Source organism: Thermobia domestica, chromosome 3 (assembly GCF_964235325.1).
Source record: "Thermobia domestica chromosome 3, izTheDome1.hap1.1, whole genome shotgun sequence".
NCBI lineage: Eukaryota > Metazoa > Arthropoda > Insecta > Zygentoma > Lepismatidae > Thermobia > Thermobia domestica.
Window position 1 is genome coordinate 158,708,086 of NC_137456.1, and position 16,852 is coordinate 158,724,937.

Here is a 16,852-nt window from a genome sequence, read left to right on the forward strand (position 1 = left end):
CTATAGTTAGGCCAACGGGCACGGTCGAAACGAGCCACTATGCGGGGAGTTGTAGGCGGAGCGGGTTGAGGTGGACCTGTATTTTGAAGAGTAGCTTTAATTGTTAAAATCGCCCGAGCTCCGACGTATAACTATAGCTTTCAAATCTTTCATTTACGGTTATGTGTGATTTCACGTTTAACAGAGACAAACATTTTAAGTACGAGTACTTTAAATAAATCAGTTAACTAGATCTTTTTCATAAAGTTTATGATATAAAATTGTTGTTCAAATAAGCCTTCTCTAAAATCAATGCACATGAATTGTGCTTCCATCTCCCGAGTTCTTTTAAACTATATGTTGTGGAAATTTACATGTTTGTGGCCAATCCTTTCGACAATGAGATCTCGCAAACTACAGGCTCTAGAAAGATGACGTTTTCACTGATTGATTGGAAATTTTGCGTAGATTGTCCAGTTCTAATTAAATGTTTAAAAAAACATGGACGTTATTTCTTTATTGCATTTTTTAGGGTACGCATGGAAGCGTTGAAATTAAAAAAAAAAAAAATAAAGCATCGTATCCTATGCGTTATACATTCCAACACCACGCTGTTGTATATAGGGGTTTGATATGTCTCAGGCGTTTATTTCATGGCCAAATAATGAAAAAGGAACGATAACCATTTCTCCAGTTTAACCAGTAAGATGAATCTTTATTTTTGGAGTGATTTGCCCAATGAACACCATATATAACTGCGATTATAATTAATTGCGTATGCAATGTATTTGCTTATTACATACTGCATGAAAGAAGAAAGAAAACACTGGTCATGCATGAATTAGAAACTCTAACCGGAAGAGGCTCAAATCTTGCAAACGGTGCGAAATATTGAGGTCCCCTTTATGATACGCCTTGCCGATTTTTTTTAAATCAAGATTTTTTTCACTTATGTCTGTAAAGGGACATGTACAGATGTGAGGAATGAGAAGGATATCTATGCTTATATGCGAATGATGCGCTGTGTAAAGAGCACAGGTTCAGCTAGTAGCTTATATAAAAAGGCAAATGGCGTTCATTTTCAATTATGCTTATTTGTTTACAGAGGCTTAGAAAATACACACGTAACAGCCAGCAAGAAGCAGATACAGCAAACTTACAAGGAAAGTACTTGGGCTCGAACGGATGAATACGCACAAAAAGCATAGCATGTGTAATGTTAGCAGCCCGGAAGCAAACAGTGATGTCCGTTTTTCTGCAAGATTGTGTAAACGTCCGCAAGAGCACGGCAAAGTACATGTGCCATAATTACAGGGCGTTAGCTCCCATATTTCGTGCTTCATCAAACTTTGCCGTGGTGCCCTGCTTTATTGTCTTTAACTGTAGTATACGATTTCCTTTGAACGCAGTCGTGTTTTGCCGTTTCTTTGCTTCATATTGTAATCGTACTTAATATTGCTTTTTGTCTTCAGTTTCGGGTATCGTTGCAGGAGTTTTTTTTATGAGCTGAATCCGCGCATGTAATAATCCTCGAATATGTTCTCTAGTGTGATAACAGTAAACTGTGTCATCACATTGTCGACATTACACCTGTTCGGCGACGGTTCGTATTCACTTTGGCTACTTTTATTATCCCTTGCAGGACTTACAGTGTCATTATACGTTCTCACTTCTTCCTCTTCATTCTCTACAAAATCTTCACCACTGCATTCTAATGTTCGGAGACTTTCGGTTTCTAACTGATTTCCATATTTTTGCATAATTAATTCTTCTAGAAAACATGCAAATGTCTCATTTCTCAGATCAATTCTTTCCTAATGACGTACCTTGCATCGCACTTTCACTCCAACCAATCGCACTACATGCATTGGATTGATTACCACTCTCCGCGCCACTTGACGTCTCACTACACACTAAACCTTTTCTCATGCGAAGAACTAGCGTTTGCAGCTTCACTGTTGGAAGTAGTGTAGCGGTAGACATGAGGTGGGCTCTCTCTTCCCCTGTATAGCGCCATCTATTGGTGCAAATTTGCACCATCTTGCATACAAACTGACATCACCTATTGCTTTAGGGATACCAACACTATTCATATTCTTATTTCTACGCGTATTTTTGCGGTCGAGCACACGTACTTTCCTTGACGGTCAAATTCGCACAAATATGAAAGCATGTGTAATGTTAGCACCCCTGAAGCAAATAGTAATGTCCGTTTTTCTGCAATCTAGTTTAAACGTCCGCAAGAGCATACCATGCTGACAGGGCGTCTATAAATTCTGACTCCGGGCATTTTTGCGGAAACGTTTGAGTGGATGGAAACATCGGCGCACACGTATCCCATTATTTTTGAGGGAAAACATGTTAAATGAAAACGTATTACTCCAGGGGCCCTCGTAGGGTCCCAGGCAGGTTCCACCTCACAATTTTCAAATGGAAAGGTGGGTGAAGAAGTATATCGTTTGAAAGGTACTGTGAAAAGAAACAATCTCCAAGAAGTGCCAAGTCTGTATGCGCACCCTATACAAAATGGTGGTCATAGACTCTTTCATGACAACTGTTGAGTTGAGTTGACTTTAGTTTAGCGTCCCTTTCAGCAGCGAGGCTATATGAGACGTGGACCTACTGATTAACGTGGAATCCGAACCACATGAGCTCCCACCGGGAATCGAACCCGGGTCTTCCACGCCAAAGGCGCGTACGCTAACCGCTTAGCAACGGAGGAGCTCTTCATGACAACTGTGTTGACATTTTGACTATCTACCATTATGTACAGGGTGAGCGTAGACTCGGAACTTGCTTCATATTGTTTCTTTTCACAATACCTTTCCAATGATATACTACTTGACCTCCCTTACCATTTGAAAATTTTGGTTGGACCTTGTCTGGGACCCTTCGGGGGACCCTGGGACACAATTTTTTCATTCAAAATGTGTGCCTCTAAAGATAATGGGATACGTGCTCGCCTATTTTTTCATTCACCCAACCCTTTTCTGCAGAAAATGGCTCAAAGTCAGACAGTATAGACGCCCTGTAATTATGGCACGTGCTCTACTTTGCCCTGCTCTTAAGGACGTTTACAGCATCTTGCAGAAAAACGGACATCACTGTTTGCTTGCGGGCTGCTAACATTACACATGCTATACTTTTTGTACGTATTCACACGTTCGAGCCCAAGTACTTTCCTTGTTAGTCTGAAAAAACCACTTACCAGTGTGTATCGGGTGCTTTCCTGTCAGCAACGCAGCTCGTGAAGGCGTACAGAGAGCAGGAACGTAATGACTGTTGAGAATTATTCCATTATATGCCAGAGCGTCTATGTTAGGGGTAGGAATCTGATCGGATCCGTGGAAACTAACATCATTCCAACCCTAAAAGAATAAAACAGCAAAGAATAACATCAGAGGAACTACAAATATTGTAAATATGCCACAATAATATATCTAGACTGCATGGGAGAAACAGTATAAGTAAAAAAAAAAAAAAGTTTTCAGGAGGTGATGTTTTCTCTTACCAAGCATAAGTATGAATCACTTATACTAACACTACCAAGACGCGATTATTCAACTCACGCTTAGAATTGATTTATACCAAGTTAACCGGAGGTGGAGCATAACGCACAGATCTCCAATTTTGACTTACCGTATCTAATTTTGGCCAATTTCTGACTTATACTGTTTCTCTCGCGCAGTCTAGATATATCATCATAACTATTCTAAAATTAAATAAAATGAGATTTCTAATTTTACGTTCCATCTTTATGCCCTTTAGGGTAAAGAAGACGATGAATAATGAAAGTGAATGATTATGGAAGAATTTGTAACATGAGAGTATGGTATGAAACGAAACAACTTCGAGAAAAACCTCGGACACAATGTTCTTTACTATAAACCCACTGGCCTGGGATCGAACCGGAGACTATCTGCATTAGAGGTGAACCACTAAGCCACCGCTCCCCCATGGCTTGACAAAATTATCAAGCACAAATCTATGATTCCATCACTATTACATAATATAAAAACTGTGTTTAATGGCATCTCAGGGTTAACCATGAGCACAAAGTAAGAGTTGAGGCTGTCTCGTTTCGAAAATGTGTTTTGAAAGTGATATTTCCAAATACGTACATATTTATATCGGAAGACCTGTCTCGTCTCGAATCTCGTCAGAAAAATTCTGTTTCCTCTCGTGTGCCATTTTAATTTGCTGTTTGACTACTTGAAGAACTTACCTTTCCATTACCTAGAAATTAATTTAAGATAACAGGTATAGTAGTTTTACACATATCGTAGCTTATACTATTTACTGAACACGATCACTGCTTAATATCGACACCAAATTAAACTAGGAAGTTTAACTTTCAGGTAGTGTATTCTGCAGGGCAATTGTTGGCATGACGGCAGCACAAGATCAGCTACTAGAAACTGGTAAGTGCAAAAGTTTATATATATGGATATTGGCAGAATACTTATGATGGTGATTGGTAACACTGCTTTCATGGTGACAGGTAACACTGTGTTCAAGATCACATGAAGCATTTCACTTGTAAAGGAATGGCTGATTAAGTTATAGCAGTTATACCGCTAAGGAATGGTTGGTGGCATGTGTGTGGATTCACAAACGATCACATACAGGGCGAACAATAACACAGTAATGATGCGTTTAGAAATCACTTTGATAAGGACCTCCTTTGTAAAGTGACCGTAAGTGCGTTTATTTCAGGATGTGTGAAAGGCAGGCCACGTGGTTGGTGTAAGAGGACACGTGAGGAAAGCGTGCTCCCGTTGTTCGGTCAAATGCCATATTTGCAACTAAATCACTTCGCAAAAGAGCAATTGAATTGAATATATGACGTTCAGCAATACATGATCACATTAAAAAAAAGATTGCTCTCTGTGATACTGAAACCTAGAAATACGAGAGCTTCTTGGACACTCCATACAACAGCCATCTACCTAGGTAATCAGTATTACATGTTGGCCTTTAAAAAAATCGCTCGTACTATTGCACAACCACACTGGTTCAACATGGAAAGATAAGAACAAGAGGCTAGGGATGGCAAGACGAATCCGGATCCGGATCTCGGATATCCGGATCCTATAAGATCCGAATCCAGATCCGGATATCTGGTTCCTGGATTCGGATCCAAAATTTTGGATCTTGGTTACAGATCCGAAAATTCAGATCTTGGATCCGGTTATCCGGTTCCTGGACAGAGCCGAAGTTTCGAAGTTCGGATTCGGACTCCTGTTTTGAATATTTTTGGTCTTAGATTCAGACCCAGAACTAAAATATCCATATGTATAAAATAAACCGTTGCAGATCTGTTCATTTGCTTAAAAACAATGCTTATTAGATCGTGTTATCCTTTGTTCGTTATTCCTGGTAAATATCCGTTGCTTCTATTGTATGCCTGTTCTTAACTGATAATAAACTTGATGAAATGTACAGCACTGGAGAGAAGTGCTTTAAAATGTTCGAGCAATAGTACATCCCTTTTTAAAACATTTAAACCTATATAACTAACGAACTAACGTGAATGACAATGTTTAAGCGAACATCCTACAATCCATTCAAGAGAGTACTAATTAAAATCATTAAAGAAAAACATATTCTTGAACGTGTGTCGGTGAGAAAATAATATTACGTTAATTTTTTTTAAATACTAAGTAGGTTCTAAATTAAATTTTGAAAGTTGTATTAAATTCCATCATTTCGTGGATGTCTCGTTTCGTTAATAATTTTCGCATTTTTCGCAATTTTCGCATTATTCGTTGACAATTTTCGCATTTTTTATATGTATTAAATTACATGAGAGTTTTCGGGAATCTTTGGTAATCATTAAATTGTAGTTTGTCGGCGCTGTGTGCTCCTTGGATTGGCCGCTCCTATTTGCTAACTTATTGCTTTGTGATATGCAACTTACGTCATGCCAAGAAAATGTTTACTAATCTTAGAAGAAACACACAGTAGGTACTTTCCCGTTTCTATAAAACTACGTGGGTCGTATGTAACCGAAATTTGAGCTTTGTATTGGTAGCAATGGTAATGCAAAGTTGATCTTTACTTAATCTTCATTTGCTTATCTTGTGCTGCCGTGTGGTTTTTCATTTGACTGTCTGGATTAACAATGGCAACACTAAACTGAACTGTATTCGACGGCATTTTATTTTACGTTCTGGTGTTCTATGGTTGTGTTCTACGATAGAGGTAATCCAGGATAGGCATGAGTGCTATTTGAAACGCTTTCAAAGTGAAAAATCAAAAGGAACTGCAAAATATTGCAGAATTGCAATACGAAATAAAGGTAGTACCAGTCCGTTGTAGAAACACATAAAAGGACGACATCCAACATAATAATGGAGCTTGAAGTGTACTCTCCGTAACAGGGGTCTGAGCGAAGCCCCTAACTAGCCGCAGGCTAGTAAGTATATAAATGTATTTTCGTGTGACTGGAAATTGCATGTATACCTGTGGACAACACTGCATAAGTAGCAACGAGAAATGGCAACTCTTTAAAATAAAAATTTTAAAAAGCCAACAAAATGTACTCTTGAATGAGTTGTATATTATGTTTGCGCAGGATCGGATCCAGGACGGACTCCTGAAGGGGGGTGGATGGTCTCTTAGGGGGGGGGGCGATTGGGAATGCTAGCAATGTAAAATTACTTAGATGATCTGAAATTGCAACAAATTACTACTAAAGTACACTGTTAATAGTGCCCTTCGCCCTCCCCTGGATCCGCCTATGTGTTTGCGTGAGTGATAGAGCTCCTTTGTAACCTATTCAGACTTAATAGTGGTGGATTACTAATTATAAAGATACGTGTTACTACTCGAGGCTGCATATGATACTTTGTATACTCATACAGCTACATTAATACATTAATTGGGTCAATCCATACGAAGTGCTCCAGAGCAGGTTGCTCGACCATTTCCGAAAATTATAGAAATTGGAGTGTGATGAACCATATGTATCAGAATGTCAATAACATCATTCAGGTTGTTGTATGTACAAATATTCCTGAATGGCGGCCATCTTTGTTGTCGGTGGAGTGCCATTTTTTGCATTTGCAAGCGTTTACTAAAACTACAATTGCTCAGGACGTACAAATCAGAACAACACACACACACACACACACACAAAAGAAAAAAAACGAATGTTTACAGGAGAGACTGAGATCACGGAGAATACAAAACTTTTGCTTCTAAATAAATATGCAGGGTTAGAAACCAATACATGAAATCACAGAAAAACTACAGAAAATTACATTTTTAAAGGGGCTGTATTTTGGAATGGCATAAAGTGGGGGATTCATAAGTCTTGTTCTGACTCTTTATTGTATGTAAAGAGTCTGCAGAATTATCCACAGCTATGATACTACTGGCACCATAGATTTATAGGGGTCCGAAAATTAAAGTTTGTAATTTTTATGCCATTTTTGGGGCGTAATATTTCAGGACAAAGTGCCAAAAATTTCTGCTTAGGCCACAGAGTAATTCTGTATGTGAATAAACTATTGCAAAAAAAAAAAAAAAAAAAAATAGGACTGATATTACATGGAGAAAAAGTGATGACACGGTAAAAACGCGAAGAAAGCACTACGTGACGATGGTCGTAGCCCGGAAAAAAATAAATGTTTGGGGCTAGATTTTTTTAAAAAAAACCGCACGGTGCAGCAATTAGGTTCGCTTTTGTGTGTGTTCAGTTGTGCAAAAGCTTGCTAGTGGCATTTGTTCCGTCTTTCTAGCTCCATGATCATTGCGGTATTAAGGCACTTAATGTATCAGCAAAGTATCAGCAAAGTATCATTGAAATCCAATCCCAGTTACGGAAGTTTGGATTTCAAGTTTCTTGAACAAACTGCACTCAATTCAATACGATCGCGTAGCAGTTTCAACACCTATCAAGCGCTCAAGTACTAAGACTTATTATCACTTTATGTAGGAAACATGCTATACAACGGATTGATCAAAAAATAAATCTAATTGTTTGGCATCTAGCAGTTCGCATATTGAATCCAATAGAAGTTCATGACCCAGTAGTACAAGTGTTTTCCATCAAAAAGAAGTTCAAGACATCCCGTCACCACATAAAATGCTTTTGGTTGCTGCTTGGAATGCTTAAGCGGTACTTTGTTTTGCGGAAAAGTAACAGTATCATCAGATACCGATACGATTCAAGACTGTTATTCGAAGAAGAAAGAGATATGCGCTTCTGATATTAGGAGTCCTCATTTCTGAGGACAAACCTCATAGGGCAGCAGCCAAAGAGCAACGAAAAATGAAATGAAATCTTTGAGTTTTTCGTCCCACGGTTATGCCGGCTAGGCTAAAGGAGACGGTTATTATGAGAAATGAATGAAATAATGGAATGAAGAAAGTGGGAGGAAACGGGAGAACCCCGAGAAAACCCACGCACACGGTGTTTGTCCACCACAAAGTTTACTTGGCGGGAGCAGGGTTTGAACCCGGGAGCCCAAGCACCAGAGGTGAAAGCTCTACCACTGAGCCACGGGTATGGATAAATCGATGACCGATCGATCCAGTGCGCAGTAAAACTAGTTACACCACTGCCTTGTACTATTTTGAAATAATAATATTAAAATAATGTAGTCTTTAAATTGCAATTAAATCGTTACAGTAGCTTTAAATCGGCAAATTGTTTTCACTAGCGCCAACTATTTGGTGTCAAGGAGATAACACAAATAAGATACTTAGTGCGACTAGTAACTATTATTGATTAGCGTTACGTATAGACTGAGACGTTTCCCGTTTGTAATGAAGAAGAATGAATGAAATCTTTCAGTTTTATGGTCCCATGGTTATTCTGTGTCGGCTAAAGGAGACCATGATTATGCAAATAAATGAAACGGTGGAATGAAGAAAATGGGAGGAAACAGGAGAATCCCGAGAAAACACATGCAAACAGTTTTGTCCACCACAAATCTCACTTGGCGAGAGCTGGAATCGAACCAGGGTCTTCTCACACCGTGAACGCTCCACCATTCAACTGCCGCTGCCTCCTTTATAATAAGAACAATTCACACTTTCTTTTCTTGTTTAGTGCTTTTCAGATTTCAAAAATATGGGTATTCCTATCAAAGATATGAAGCGACAAGTCACATCATTACTTAGCCTATTCTAAATGCTTACTTATATTGTATATTAGGCATGATCAGCTAAAATAATAATAATAATAATAATTACTGCTGACTTCAATAGCTCTGGAATTTAGGTAAAGTCTGCTGGAAATACAATCATTAAGAAGTTTTTATATATTCAGTGAGTTATAAATCTGTTATAAATAAATTGAGAAAGAAAGGAAAATTAAAGAGAAGGAGAAACGTAAACTAGAGAAGAATTGCAACAAAGACTCTAACTACCACTAGTAACCTATGAAACCGAAAGTTCGATACCGTATGCACAAAAACTCTCCATTGACTTCTGTCCTCAACCAAGTGCTTGTAGGTCCATTTTCTACGTTGTATTTCTATTTATATGAGATCCACCTTAATATTGTTTTTCCATCTGCGCCTAAATCTTTCTAATCGTCCTTTGTCCATTGAATTTCCAGTTAAAATTTTGAATGCGTTTCTATTTTCTTCTATTCTGGCTTCATAACTCGTCCATTATTGACTTCTATATGTAATGACCCTAAGAATGCTAGTAAACAGTCTAAATCATGTATTTCTTGTAATGAAGTTTGCACTGTTCTCTTCCTGTGTCCGATATTCGCCTTAAGATTTATTCTTCAAATACTTTCAGTCTGTATTCTTCCTTTAAAGTAAGCGAACATGTTTCGCAACCATACAGCACAACAGATATGATTCTCTTTTTTATTTATTTTAAGCTTCAAATTCTTCGACAGAATTCGCAATCACACATAAGAATAAATAGTTCATTTATTTATGCACTATATACGAAAACACACACATTGTTAAATAGCAGATTTTATCTCTTGTTTGATTTCTCCTGATTGTCTTTTATTTTCTTTTTGAGTTTAGCATCCCTTTCAGCAGCACGGCTATATGGGACATGGACTAAAGCTTAATGTGGGATCCGAACTACATGAACCCCCGCCTTGATTTCTCCTAACAGTGATACAGTACAACTTAGTTTTGGGTTGGCAGCGTTGATTATCAGGTGTTATTGGAAAAATGTGCAGAACGCTGACCGGATATTATTCCGGTACTGGCCCATCGTGGGTAATAGGCCGACATGAACTTTTATAAGTCTTATATTCACCTCGCGTAACTAAAGAAAACTCATACCAATGTGAACAGGTTTGTAGGTAGTCCCAGTGACGTGGTTCTGTTTGACTTCTCTTGGAAAGGATAATGTGGTGGCGGTGGGGCTGCCTGTATAGTGAGAGCAACATGGTGTGAGCAACCACCAACTGCATTGGAGTCAAGTCTAAGTCATCGTTCAGAGCCTATGCTAATAATAACTTATGTCATTCATAAAATTGGTGTTACAAAAGAAAGGAAAACATGTAAACTCAAATTCAAATTAAGCGGACTTCTCATTGCGCTATCTCTCCTGTCTTTTCATTTAGAGTTCTGGCGAGACAAGATGAGACGACACAGAGGTCTTCCGATAGAATATATTTTTTCAGTTGAGACATTACTTACACGATACCTTTCCAAGAAGAGACGGCCTTAACGCTTGTCTCATGCGCATCCCTAGTTCCATTCCTGTCATTAAAATTTTATATCAGTAAAATATCTCTAATCTTAGGACTGAAAATTCATTATGTATTTTTATATAATGAATTTTCTGTATATCTGAAATGACTCTGTATAAATCCTAACTATATATAAAACTACATGAGCTGACATAAATTATTGAGCACTTCCTGTAGGGCTACAATGATTAAATTTGGCATGATTGTAGCTTTCCGGAACTAACCCACAGGAAAATTGTCAAAAGTGAATATTTTTAATTTTTAGGGGGTCTAAAGAAGGGATGAAAAATTTCCCCATGTTATTTAAATGGACCTTTTTTTGAACTTATAATCTCATGTTTCAGGTACTTAGAATTGGAATAGAAACTTGAAATTCGGTATGGTTACACATTTTCGTTAGCACTACCTAAGTAAATCAGTACAAGTAAAAAATTCCGACCTTAGAGTGGTTTTATAGGGAACTGAAAAATCTTTCCCATGTTATTTATATGGGACACCTTTTACACCCTCAAATTATTGAGCACTCCCTGCAGGGCTACAATGATTAAATTTGACATGATTATAGCTTTTCGGGACAAACCCACAGGAAAATTGCCAAAAGGGAATATTTTTAATTTTTAGAGGGTGTAAAGAGGGGATGAAGAATTTTCCCATGTTATTTAAATGAGACATTTTCTGGACCTATAATGAATCTCATGTTTTAGGTACTTAGAATTGGAATAAAAGCTTCAAATTCGGTATGCTTGTACGTTTTCGTTAGCTTTATCTAAGTAAATCATCAGAAATGAAAATTTCTAACCGTAAAGTGGTTTTATGGGGAACTGAAAAATCTTTCCAATGTTATTTATATGGGACGTCTTCTATACCCCAAAATGTTTAGGCACTTCCGGCAAGATTAGAATGATGAAATTTGGCATGATTGTAGCCTTCCAGGACTAACCGACAGAAAAATTGCCAAAAGTAAAAAATTCCAACTTTAGAGTGGTTTTAGAGGGAACTGAAAAATATTTCCAATGTTATTTATATGGGACACCTTTTACACCCTCAAATTATTGAGCACTTCCTGCAGGGCTACAATGATTAAATTTGACATGATTATAGCTTTTCGGGACAAACCCACAGGAAAATTGCCAAAAGGGAATATTTTTAATTTTTAGGGGGTCTAAAGAGGGGATGAAGAATTTCCCCATGTTATTTAAATGAGACATTTTCTGGACCTATAATCTCATGTTTTAGGTAATTGGAATAAAAACTTCAAATTCGGCATGCTTGTACGTTTTCGTTAGCTTTATCTAAGTAAATCATCACAAATAAAAATTTCTAAACGTAAAGTGGTTTTATGGGGAACTGAAAAATCTTTCCAATGTTATTTATATGGGACGACTTCTATACCCCAAAATGTTTAGGCACTTCCGGCAAGATTAGAATGATGAAATTTGGCATGATTGTAGCCTTCCAGGACTAACCGACAGAAAAATTGCCAAAAGTAAAAAATTCCAACTTTAGAGTGCTTTTAGAGGGAACTGAAAAATATTTCCAATGTTATTTATATGGGACACCTTTTACACACTCAAATTATTGAGCACTCCCTGCAGGGCTGCAATGATTAAATTTGACATGATTATAGCTTTTCGGGACAAACCCACAGGAAAATTGCCAAAAGTGAATATTTTTAATTTTTAGGGGGTCTAAAGAGGGGATGAAGAATTTCCCCATGTTATTTAAATGAGACATTTTCTGAACCTATAATCTCATGTTTTAGGTAATTGGAATAAAAACTTCAAATTCGGCATGCTTGTACGTTTTCGTTAGCTTTATCTAAGTAAATCATCACAAATAAAAATTTCTAAACGTAAAGTGGTTTTATGGGGAACTGAAAAATCTTTCCAATGTTATTTATATGGGACTTCTTCTATACCCCAAAATGTTTAGGCACTTCCGGCAAGATTAGAATGATGAAATTTGGCATGATTGTAGCCTTCCAGGACTAACCGACAGAAAAATTGCCAAAAGTAAAAAAATCCAACTTTAGAGTGGTTTTATAGGGAACTGAAAAATATTTCCGATGTTATTTATATGGGACACCTTTTACACCCTCAAATTATTGAGCACTTGCTGCAGGGCTACAATGATTAAATTTGACATGATTATAGCTTTTCGGGACAAACCCACAGGAAAATTGCCAAAAGGGAATATTTTTAATTTTTAGGGGGTCTAAAGAGGGGATGAAGAATTTCCCCATGTTATTTAAATGAGACATTTTCTGGACCTATAATCTCATGTTTTAGGTACTTAGAATTGGAATAAAAACTTCAAATTCGGTATGCTTGTACGTTTTTTTTTTTTTTTTTTTTTTTTTTTTTTTTAGCTTTAACGAAGTGAATCATCAGAAATGAAAATTTCTAACCGTAAAGTGGTTTTATGGGGAACTGAAAAATCTTTCCAATGTTATTTATAAGGGACGTCTTCTGAGTGACGTATTCGCTCACGGCCAACTGTAGGTCGCACTTGGACATGTCCGATCAAGGGATTCAGTTGTATTACTGGTTCAGTCTGAAAGAATAATTGAAGGAACCGCTTTTGTAAAGAATGTTGTATACCCACAACTTCTACTATAGTTCCTTTTAGTGAGTGATAGCTATGGAATTACCCAGGGAACAACACCATTGGACTTTCATTTCGGAGTATGATACATGTCTGCTGCAAAAATTCCTTTTCACTTATACTTGATGGTAACATAAGAGTCTACGCAAAAAAGAAATCCCTTTAAGATTCTTTATGGAGAATGCTTGGTGCCTGTCCAAATACAAATCATATTGAACTTCATTTTGACACTGTGATACGAACCTTCCCAGACACAAATACCACTTACGTTCCAGTTTTTTTAGTATACGAAAGACATGACGAAGCAAAAGCTTTCATTCAAAGGAGTATGCGTGTAGCAGGATACCACAGGGGTGGTGTGGAAATACTACAAAAATTACAAGAAAAAGAATCGACCTTTGTCTTACAAATATGCAAGAGTTATGGTCGAACAAAAATCCCAGATTTCTTTTTTGAAAATTATAAATAAGAAAAAAAAACCCTCTGAAAATGAGAATCCAACATCACCATTCATTATATAATAAGTCGATAAATTGTGGTTGACAAAACAAAGATTGCTATAAAAAAAATAAACTGTGAGTTATTAAGCAGAGTATTAAGGAGCAAAGGATGATAAATATGAGATCTGGGGATGTTGGGCCGATTTAAGGAAACATTAAGAATAAATGCACGAACATATGACATGCGAGGCCGTAGGCCGAGCAAATACGGGGGTCTGGGGGCGAAGCCCCCAGCTGGCCAAAGGCTAGTCTATATATAAAGGTAACCAAGAAAGTTCTGTAGCTTTTTCAACCACCACCATCGATATGTCACCTACGACATACCTGGAAGATCAAAAATAGTCTTCATCAGTATCGGCGACCTTCTGCCAACGTTCTGGAAGGCCATGGATTCCATCGCGGTAGAGCTTGGTGGGCCAAAAAACGAAGAAGGTATCAAATGCGTTGTACACCTCTACTAGGGATTTGAACTGGCGTCCTCTAAGGAGATTGTTTAAGGAATGGAACAAGTGATAATCGGATGGTGCAATGTCCGGGGAGTATGGCGGATGCAATAGTTTCCCATCCGAGGCGTAGAATGGTGTCCCGGGTCATCCTAGTCATGTGGGGCTTAGCGTTGTCCTGTAACAGGAGGACCCCTTTGCGATTCAGAAATGCTGACTCCAGAGTTTTGAGTTTTCATGAACATCGCTCAACTGCTGACAGTACACAGTTGCATTGTTGCTCTGACCAGCTGGTAGCAGTTCCCGATGCACGATGCCGCAAGCAGCCCACCAAACACACAGGAGGACCTTCTTCTGGTACAGTGGTGTTTTTGACTGTTTTGGAACCAGTTCATATGATGATAACCAATGATGACGGCACCGTGCAGCTTCGTGCAGAACTCAATTCTCATCACATTTCAACACCCTGTCCAGAAATAGCTCTTTCCTCAGATGAGGAAGCAAAGAACACAGGTGTCTGCTCGCGTTGCCCTCTGGCCTGGAGTCAAATCTTGTGGTACCTATCGACCCCACTTGTAGACTTTCCAAGTTGATGCAGAAGCTGCCGAATTGTTTCTCCACTTACACTGAATTGTAGTCCCAGTTCTTCACAGGTTTGGCCACTATTAGAATCAATTGCTGCCTGAATATCTTCATTTTGTACATGTGTTTGTCTTCCGGCACGTGGTGCGTCTTCGAGTGTTTCGTCATCATCCTTAAACTTGTTAAATCACCTCTGCACTGTCCACGTAGTCACGACACCCTTACCAAAGGCCTGGCATATCTTCCACCTTGCTGCAAAGGCGTTTGACCCTAGTTTGAACTCGTACAGCATGCACGCCCTTATAACGTTCTGTGGAGTCCCATGTTCACTATGTCCTTACACAAGTTTACGGTGTAAATGAACTGCCACAACCAACAGTAGTGTGTTGGATATACTCACACCAACAACTGATCTTCGCCTTATCTCCATTCGCTTTCAACTCGTGGTGTGAGTGCCAATGCAATACAAACCTCCTCAAAAAGGGACAGAACTTTCTTAGTTATCTTTATATATATATGTATACAGTGGTACATTTAGGGGGCTTCCAGGCTTATTTACTATAGTAAAGTATATGAAATATCTTGCAGACTTTTCACATTTTCAGGCAAAGCCCCCCCAAAAGTTAGCAAAGCCCCCCCGAAACAAAATCGTAAATACCCCGCTATATATATATATATATATATATATATATATATATATATATATATATATATATATATATATATATATATATATATATATATATATGAAAATGACGAAATATGTAACTTCGTACCTCTTGAACTACCGAACTGATGTCGATCAAATTTTCAACATAAATGAGATTTGGGCCTGGGATGGTTTTCATCATTTCACTTTGACAATACAACTTAAGGGAGGGGGAGATATATAAAAGTGATCGAAAATGGCTGATATTAGTGTCGAATCCATAGTTTTCGGGATCGGTGAGATGAAGAGTGACATTTTCGATGCCATTTAAATCCAAATTCAGCCCCGTAACTTGGGGGGAGGGGGGGAGATGGGAAAAATATATAAAAAGATCGAAAATGACCGATATTATTATCGATTTCATAGTTTTCGGGATCGCTCAGACGAACAGTGACACTTCCAACCGTTTCAATTTAAATTCAGCCCACATTAGTACTCCCAAGGGGAGATGGTGACATGTAAAAATAATTGAAAATGACTGATATTAGTGTCGAATTCATAGTTTTGGGATCCCTAAGTTGATTAGCGACAGTTTTGGTGTCCTTTATGCCCAAAATGAAACGTATTCTCCCCATGTGAAGAACGGGCACTCTGCTAGTTCAAAATAAATATTAACCCATATACAAACAGATATAACCAAAGACTATGAAAGATTTATTGTTCTTGAAGAGTTGATTAAATTAATATACACACAGTAACATATTTGTAACATTAAAAGGAAAAACGTATACCTAATTTTTTTAAATAACCCTGTTCAACTTAATGCTTTGGTCGTGACACACAAACTAAGGACATAATGATATATGAATAGGAAAACTTTTTATTATTTTGTCATCTGAGCATAGTGTATTTCTGTAACACTTGTGTTTCTCATTCAACGGTAAATAACTGTCACTTTCCAAACAGTTTCAAGATCGCAGCTCCAGACACTTGTTATGTTCCGTTAGTTCGAAAGTGACAACGACCTTTGATTGGAGAGATGGAGATGGGCTATCTTAAGATTTTCAAGGCGAACCTGTCTCTGCTTGGAAAGCAGTAAACAAACATAGCAAAGATTCAAGGTAACTTACGCAATATTCACACGGAAGAGATTACATCAAGATACTATTTATTAATCCTAGGAAGGAAATATATTTTCAAAACTCGTTTTTCCTTTTACCGAATTTTAATGTTTGTTTTGCGAGTTTTTAAAAGAGTTATCGAGTACGTATTTATTACAGCTTTCTTTTGCATTTATGGGGTTCAGAGGCTACCTCAAAGTTTAGTATGATTCTTTCCATATTGGGAGAGGAATCAGGAGTAGAAAGACCTTGACCCTGAGTAAGGTATTATTTTGGCATTTATCTCATGTAAT

The 16,852-nt window shown here is 37.8% G+C and overlaps 1 protein-coding gene across 1 annotated transcript in view; it reads right to left on the minus strand.

Moving 5' to 3' along the window:
• Window positions 1-16,852, minus strand: part of LOC145680838 (arylsulfatase B-like) — a gene marked incomplete in the record, with an annotated part of 226,445 nt that overhangs the window by 36,647 nt on the left and 172,946 nt on the right. Inside the window, 1 exon segment of the mRNA XM_081751944.1 lies at window positions 3,188-3,347. Coding sequence (XP_081608070.1) covers window positions 3,188-3,347 — 160 coding nt within the window.